The sequence below is a fragment of the Augochlora pura genome, chromosome 7, assembly GCF_028453695.1.
Source record: "Augochlora pura isolate Apur16 chromosome 7, APUR_v2.2.1, whole genome shotgun sequence".
Lineage (NCBI taxonomy): Eukaryota > Metazoa > Arthropoda > Insecta > Hymenoptera > Halictidae > Augochlora > Augochlora pura.
Window position 1 is genome coordinate 6,038,952 of NC_135778.1, and position 8,128 is coordinate 6,047,079.

Sequence of the window (8,128 nt, forward strand, 5' to 3'; positions counted from 1 at the left end):
GCGCGCGCGATTAAGATAATCGCTGCGAAATCATTCCCCGGGATAAATCATTGTATCACGAGATACGGCGCGGGCGGCGAATATTTATGCAAGTTCTTGAACACTCGGAATTTATTTGCAGAAAAGGAGAAACGAAAGGTGATTTAGGTGCGCTGTTAAACATTGTAATCGGGTAACAGGGGTCCGCGAATTGCATTTATATTGCCGCGGATAGATACATCGTAATAGACTTTGTACATTGCTATCTCTTTATTTTAATAATTAGAAGGTCGAGGTTTTGTAAAAGTAGTGGAAATAAGACTTTTTCTTTACTGTTTTAATTGTTTTCTGTGCTGATGTTCATGTTGCTTGTTTCCAGTAGAATCACCTAACGAACAATCAATTGTTTCTATTATACGTATATACATATATCGTAATAGTACAAATTGATAAATATACAATTGGATATACTGTACAACTCTGTACGCATTTAATCTTTTAAGTACATTTAAAAAAGATTAATTAACTAACAATGCCAATGTTGGCACGATTGTACCAACTTTTGTACCAATTTCTGTGTTTCGATATCTCCCTTCTTTTAGTTTCGACGACCGAAATTTCTTATTATAAATAATGAACATTAATTGATTCTGCGCGTTTTGCGATCCAATTGAAAATAACAATTAATCGCGTTCACGACGATTGCCGACCAAATCAATTCTCGGTTCCGCGGTAGATGTCGATGACCGCCGCCTGTTTGAACCTTTTAAACAGTAAAGGGGAGATATCGGGATTGTCGATACGTCATTATGGCATATATATTTATTATATGATACGGCGTCCGAACGTTTCGTTAAACTGGCTCGCTGGCGAACGTGTACGGTCGTCGGAGGACCGGCCAGGAAATCGACGTCAGCGGAAGCAGATTTAAAAGGTAACCCGTTGTGGGCCAACAATTTCCCACCGCCGCTCTTTCTCCGTCTACCCATTCGCCTAGCGCCTGATTAGTATGTCAACGAAAATGCCGGCGTCGATGTCTGCCTGCTAATGACCAACAAGTTCATCCAATCAACGTTCACCACTTTCGTTCACTATTCTCAATGCCAAACTCTGTATCAACGCTAGCAGACTTTTCTCTCCGGTTCGCGGTTTCCTATAATTATAATTGTAATTACGCGATGCTTTCGCGTCTTCTTCCTCTTTTTACGCAGCCTCCGTTTGTTCGATTTCCCCTTGCCCAATAATTAGTAAATGCAATTAATATCACGAATTTCAGCGGATCTCTCTGCGCTTGTTCCTACCGGCGGAGCGAATTTTTTGCATCTGCCCTGCAAAGAAACGGTAACAAACGCGGCGAAAATCTTGTAAATAATGTTTTATAGTTAGTAGAAAGTCTATCCAAGGCCATTTCTTAATATAATATATTAATACGTATAATATATTAAGAAATGGTTTTGAATAGACTTTTTAATTATTATTGATTTCTATAGCGTTTATACACGTTATAAAATATTTTATTACAGTTGCAATTACAAATTAGGAGTACATTATTTCTTGATATATTTTATCATGTGCAAAGGATTTCGTTTTCTCGCGTTGCTCAATTCGACACCAGATCTTTCGTCCCACTTTGTTGTTATTTCTTCGAAGGCGACGCGACTGTAAAAAAGACTGTTCGCGACGTCGTTACCAACCCTTTTTGCTCCGCGTGGAACGGCAATCTCAGAATGGCATCGATTCACGGGCGCCGCCTCGTCATAACGCGTAACGTTAGATAATGAAAATGTAAATGCGCAACCTTGAAGTATCACGGTACAGATATATATTCCCTGTATAATCGCCTGTTTCCACAGACTCGTGACTCGTTTTTCCAATCGACTTACCACGCAGAATAATTTCCACCTCGTTACAGATTCATCTTCCGGTACGCGGGACAATAATTGCTTTCTTGAACGCACAAACACGAGCCGATCTGAATGCCACCTTCAACGACGGAGAATTAAATAATTATAACAAACGATGGTCTACAGAAACAGTTTATTTTATCGATTGTAGAATTTTATTTTATCGATTGTAGAATTTTATTTTATCGATTGTAGAATTTTATTTTGTCGATTGTAAAATTTTATTTTATCAATAGTAGAATTTTATTTTATCGATCGTAGAATTTTATTTTATCGATTGTAGAATTTTATTTTATCAATTGTAGAATTTTATTTGATCAATTATAGAATTTTATTTGATCAATTATAGAAACAAGAGCTGCAACAGAAATTTCCTAATTTTATATCCAGCACTCGTACCGAAAGGGTTAATTTGATTTTAAAATCTTCCAGGAAATACAGTTGTCATCGTTGAAGAACTGAATACAATGAAAGTCTGGAGTTGTTAAAAAAAAGTCTCGAATATTTGTTCCGCGAAATATTGAAAAAAAGCATTCGATTTCGACGAATTAAATAACCACGAGTCTCTTTATTTAGAATCTGCCGCGCGAACGTGTCAGTAACAAGAGTTTCACGGGACAATATTCCATTCGCAAGGACATAGCGGCACAAATTTACTTGCCACGCGGTGTGTGCTGGTAGCCCTGTTAATGACACGAACGACGACGCCAGATGTCCATTAAATTTTAATTGAACGCAGATTCGTCGATGACTCGGCACCGGGTTTGACAGCGCGACGGGAATCGCGTTAATTAAGCGGCATTTGATTCCTAATAGATAAACGAAACTGGGTTCCCCAGGTATCGAGTTGCCATTTGCAAGAATCGATTACGGTTAATGACGATGGACAATTGTACGCGACAAACGAGCTCTTCTCCTCTTCTTCTTCTTCTTCTCCTGTTTTTGTGTACAGCCGCGACCGGGCAATTCTTTTCATTGGGCATTCACTTGTTGATTACGAAACGAGACGGGGTTAAGTATTTCCGATTCATTATGCAGATTTTCGACAATTTAATTATCATCCGCCGTCGCCGGGGTTGTAATATGAGAATTATTCAATGAAATTAGTCTCGAGGGTCTATTAAAGTTCATCGACGGATGCTGTCTTTGTTGCGAAATTGGCCAAGAATTGGGGAAGCTGAAAATGAGGAGTCGAAGAGATGGTACTCATATTTCATGGTTTTATGGTTCTAGACATGGAATTTTCTATCGTTTGAGTGGAATAAAAATGATTCTCGTTTAATTTCTATTTGGTAAAAATTCCAGCCGTTTAAAGAGCATACACATTAGGATGAACCTCGGTTATACTCAGTGAACATTGTTTTCTAAGATTTTTTCGAGACAGTCCCAAAAATGATGCAATTATATAATTTTTTTAATCGATTGTTTAACATTATAACCTATCACCAAGATGCATTTTTGCATCTCTTCAAAATAGTGTCCAAACATCTCATGGGAGTATTAATAAAAGAGTTATAATTTGGAAATTTCAAAAATTGATTTAGGAGAACAAAATTTGTTTTATTTAATACGTACGGTATCCAGAAATATTCTATTAGAAATAGGGACCTAGATGTATGTGGCCCCATGACAAGTGGCAAAGTATGGTCAGTCGCACGTAATCGCTCATAAAATGAAAATGACCAATTCTAAGATAAAGTGACTGACTCTCAACACAATATCTATCAACATTACATCATTTCAATTACCAAATGCACCCAAGCAACAACGATGCTTCTGAAATCCACGTTGTCCTCCCATGGATTTAAAAAGCCGGACCACAAAGCCCATTACACTCGGACTCTCAGCCGCGAACGCAGCACCTGTGTCATAATCTTCGCCGCCATTGTGGTCTCGGTTTTTTCACCTTCGCAGGTATAAACATAAATTCCACCCCATAGAAAGTTCAAAGTCGAGCCTACCTGTCGCGTCCACAACGATCGACGACCATTCACCGAGAGACGTCGGATGAGCGTGTCTTTCACGGCCTGGAATAACCCTACGAGGGATTAAAAGCACCTCTTTTCCAGTCCGGTTTCTTTTTTCAACGCGACTCAGCCGGGGATCCCATAATAATCTACTTTATTCCCCCCCTTTTTTTTTGTCGCCAGGACGTGGAATTGCTGGAGGGAATCATTCCGCAGGAGGCGATGGAGGTGGAGGTCTCCCACTGCAGGGAGCTGAGGATCCAGTCGGGCGCGTTCGCGGACGGCACGCCCTTGAAACGGGTCCACGTGTCGGGCATCTACAGCCTGGTGGCGAAGAGGCAGGCCTTCCAGAATCTCAGCGCGCCGAACACGCATCTCGAGGTGTCCGAGTGCAACAGCGTGATCTTGGAGAGCCACGCGTTCAGGAATTCACGGGGGACGCTGAGCGTCTCGATATCCAGGTGCAGACACGTCGGCATCAAGCCGAACGCGTTCTCGAGGCTGCTCTGGATCGCGGTCAGGGAGGTGCCCGAACTGGAGCTGTCCAGTAACGCGTTCAAGCTCGAAGCTTCTCAACACGGCAGGCATGGACCAGCGACTAAGGTCAGATCATACGACTGATTGTATTCTATTGTGTTGCGATAAGCTGTGCCGCGGCCTGCTACTTTTCTGTTTGATACGATGCTTTACGAAAGTGTTCGAATACCTTTCAAAACGAAATGTCTTCTCCCAAATTCAACCAAATTATTTAAATTTTTTAGAGATTTTAAGGAGACTATTTATTTATTTATTCATGCTTTAAACCAGATTGTTTATTAGTATATAGGCATAATATACGTATACATATATTCTATATTACTTATTGCTGGTTTCTGTGTTCTTAAAGAACATTGTTCAAGAAAATCGTAAATTATTCGCAGTCCCTTTATATCAGGATTATGTAAGAAGGAACTAATACAAAGAGGAAGATAGAACTTATCCTTGAAAGGCTTTGTTCCTAGCGTAATACGTCCGTTCTCATAATTGTCATCGTCATTGTCATATAACATGGTCAAGATCTTGGAACTTCGCTGCGCACTGGCAAACGTTATTGGCTATAAAATGAACTAATTATTTAGTAGTAATGATTTAATAGATAGCAATTTGAAATTAACTAGTTAGTGAAGCATTTAAATTGTTAATGGCCAGTGTAATGAACTAATGTAATGATTAATGTCATGACTAATGTAGTGAACAGCCAATGAGCGAAACTGAACTTCTCTGAATCTCGCGCCAGTCAAGCTCGCCTCTCATTGGTCGCTGTTTTTCGTTGACATCTCGTAAACAAAGCCACGGATTGCATTTGCGCTAAGGATAAAGTTGTTTCAAGTGACCCAAGCAATGTCTCATTTCCGAATTTTTCAGATATTTTTGCGACATCCTGAATATTGCAATTTACTTGGAGGATGATTACTTTTAATAAAATTTTCTTAAAGATACATCACGATTACAAGAATCTTGCAATAATTGATCTAAACCTCATAAGATGGAATTTTAAATAATATGATCTAGTCTGTTGTAAAAAGGGAAGGTTTTTTGTAGTCTCTCGGTTAGATATATCTCCAATAGTATTTTAAGGTTAATAATTCTGAGATTATTCTATTAATTCCAAGAAATTAATTCTATTTATATTATTATATAATACTTCTTTTATTCATTCTAAGATTAGTTTACCAGACAGTGTCAAAACAAATTTCTCAAATGTCTCAACGAGAACGCTAATATGCATATAAAATGTATACGTTTTATGGATATATATAAAAATGTTAACTTCGCATAAACAATACGAGCTGTCCGAAGTATCATAAAACTTTAATGGCATACACTTTAATGGCATTGATGAAACGATTCGAACTCAGCCCCGTTTCAAACTCTTTATTTTCCAATAAAATTGTATAGGTTCTCTTTTAGGAAAGTTTTAAACGAATTCATTTGTGCGCACAGATGCCTCGGTGCAAGCAGCACTGAATGCGAAAGTTCGGACACGTAATTACTGATTGCGCGGAGTTTGAAAGAACAACGTAGCTGAACTTTAAGATTCCTACGATACCATTTTAGCATTTGATAATTTTAATGCTAAGGAGCATCGGTAACAGCGACGAAATGACTTTTTAAATTTTTAGTGTTCCAAAGAAAACGTTATCTATCAATTTATTTATCTATTATAAACATTATCTATTAACATTATCCAACACTGTCATATTTGCTTGTAATTTAGCATGAGTATTGTTTCTAAATATATATATATTGTTAATAAAACATACGGTTCTTACCGTAAAGTTTTTTTTATTGTTTACGGTAAAGTATTTTTTATTAAAATATCTAGAAGGTTGTTATATAACTTTTCAAGTAATTGATTCAGAATGTGAAACAGGAAAATATGAAAGAAAGGTATCGTCACTATCGTTAATGGTGATCAAACAAAAAATTTATGGAAACCCTTATTCGGTTCATCTTAACCCTTTCGCTACGCAGCATATTACTGACTAGTAATACACTGGGGGGTACGGAATGCTACGAAGTCGAAGTCGTTTCTTGTTCTCTAAATTTTGCAATGATATTTATTGTATTTAGTAATATCACTTTATTTTATAATATATAAAAATTTATAATCATAATTTATTTTTTCTAATATTATAGTCAAATGTTTGTTGAGTAACAAAAGTATCTTACGTAAAATATGAAATAAATACGCTTTTCGTATATAAATGATCATTGTTCGAGGCCGTATATAATACGCTCGTCGGAGCGAAAGGGTTAAATGTGTCATTCGCTAATATTTTTAGTTACTAGTCGCGTATTCTATAAAACCAATATTTCCAGTAATTACGATCCCCCGTGAATATACGAAAGAAGCGTTCGTCGAAGTGACCAGATCTTTTCAATAACCAAGGTGCCCGCCGCGCTAGCGTTGCATCGGTCCCAAAACAAAGCCGTTTCATTACGGTTTTACTTCGGCGTTGCCGCGTATCCGGTCCATCAAAAATACATCTATATCGTCAATCAAAGTTGCCGCAGAGTTTATGAAACCGTGACGTTTGCGCTCGGTACGCGAGGGGGGGGGGGGGCGTCGGAGCGGCACACGCCCGGCGAATATTCGAAGCGTGCGCGTGTCCGCGGCCTCAAACGTTCCGGTCAACTATTTTTTTCCGCGACTTCTCATTGCGTATTCCAACAAAAAAAGAAATCTGAATATTTCAGTGTCGGGCGTACAACCGCGGCCTGCTCCCGCGTTTACAATGTCGAAACTTTTAATTTTCCGGCGTGCCGGGTCTCGAAAAATAAACCGGACAGCTGTGTGCACACTCGGGCGAACTTACAAATTCACCGGGCGGAGGAGAGGGGAGGGGAGCCCCCCCCCCCCCCCCCCCCCCCCCCCCCCCTTGGTGTATCCGTGGCATCGCGCGGTCCTTTGAAAACTTCGAAATACCCGCTGAAAGCTCTCCGTTGCAACATCACAGAATTCATTTATGGGAAACGTGTCAAAAACCGCGGATCGAGTTTTCGCCGGTGGGCGTTGCGAAAATGCGCGGGGAGTCACGTTTATAAAAAGCCGAGGCGGCGACGGGTTCTATCGATGCAGCCGGTGCGTTTACGCCGTACCACCGCGGCGATGAGCCAATCGATCGCGGAGAAATGATCGCGACAAACGCGCGCGTCCGGCCAGACGATCGTGACCCCCGACGCCGGCTGTTTGGCGTCCCTCCAACGACTGCGACGCCGTCGCCAACTTCCTTCGGTGGTTTCCGCTGTAATCTCGATTCTCGAATTCCTCCGTGCAGATTATGTTCCAAAGCGTGAGAATCACGGAGCTGCCGACCGCGGTCTTTCCGTCGGCGATCGCCGAGGTCCGCATGGACGACATCTCGACCAAGGTGATACGCAAGGACGCGTTCTGCGCCATGACGATATTCACCGTCACCATCAGCAACGCGTCCATCTTGGAGATTGAGGCGGGCGCGTTCAGCGACCGGGCCCTAATTCAGAGCCTCGAGTTCGTTGACGTTCGACTGAAGAACATCGAACGAGGCGCATTCAGAGCTGGCCACGACAACCTCACCATTCAATACTCAAGGTAAATTAACCTTTGGTTTGCAGGTCTTTGTACGAAGAGGTTATGTTCGTGGCTCTTCGGAATTTGTTACGATGTTGTTTCGCAACCTATTTCGAATAGTTTGTGTTGAAGTTTTTAATGTTTTAGTTAATTAGAAGCGTGGTTCTTACTATTATGTGTTTTAC

General features: G+C 40.4%; 2 protein-coding genes across 8 annotated transcripts in view; one reads left to right on the plus strand and one right to left on the minus strand.

The window, feature by feature from the left end:
* Hiw (MYC binding protein highwire) overlaps positions 1–8,128 on the minus strand; it is a 402,512-nt gene that overhangs the window by 53,389 nt on the left and 340,995 nt on the right. The gene's annotated exons all lie outside the window — the stretch shown is intronic.
* LOC144473307 (uncharacterized) overlaps positions 1–8,128 on the plus strand; it is a 43,447-nt gene that overhangs the window by 34,889 nt on the left and 430 nt on the right. The window contains exons 2-3 of the mRNA XM_078187078.1: positions 4,034–4,453; positions 7,672–7,964. Coding sequence (XP_078043204.1) covers positions 4,034–4,453; positions 7,672–7,964 — 713 coding nt within the window. The remainder of the gene's footprint in view (positions 1–4,033; positions 4,454–7,671; positions 7,965–8,128) is intronic.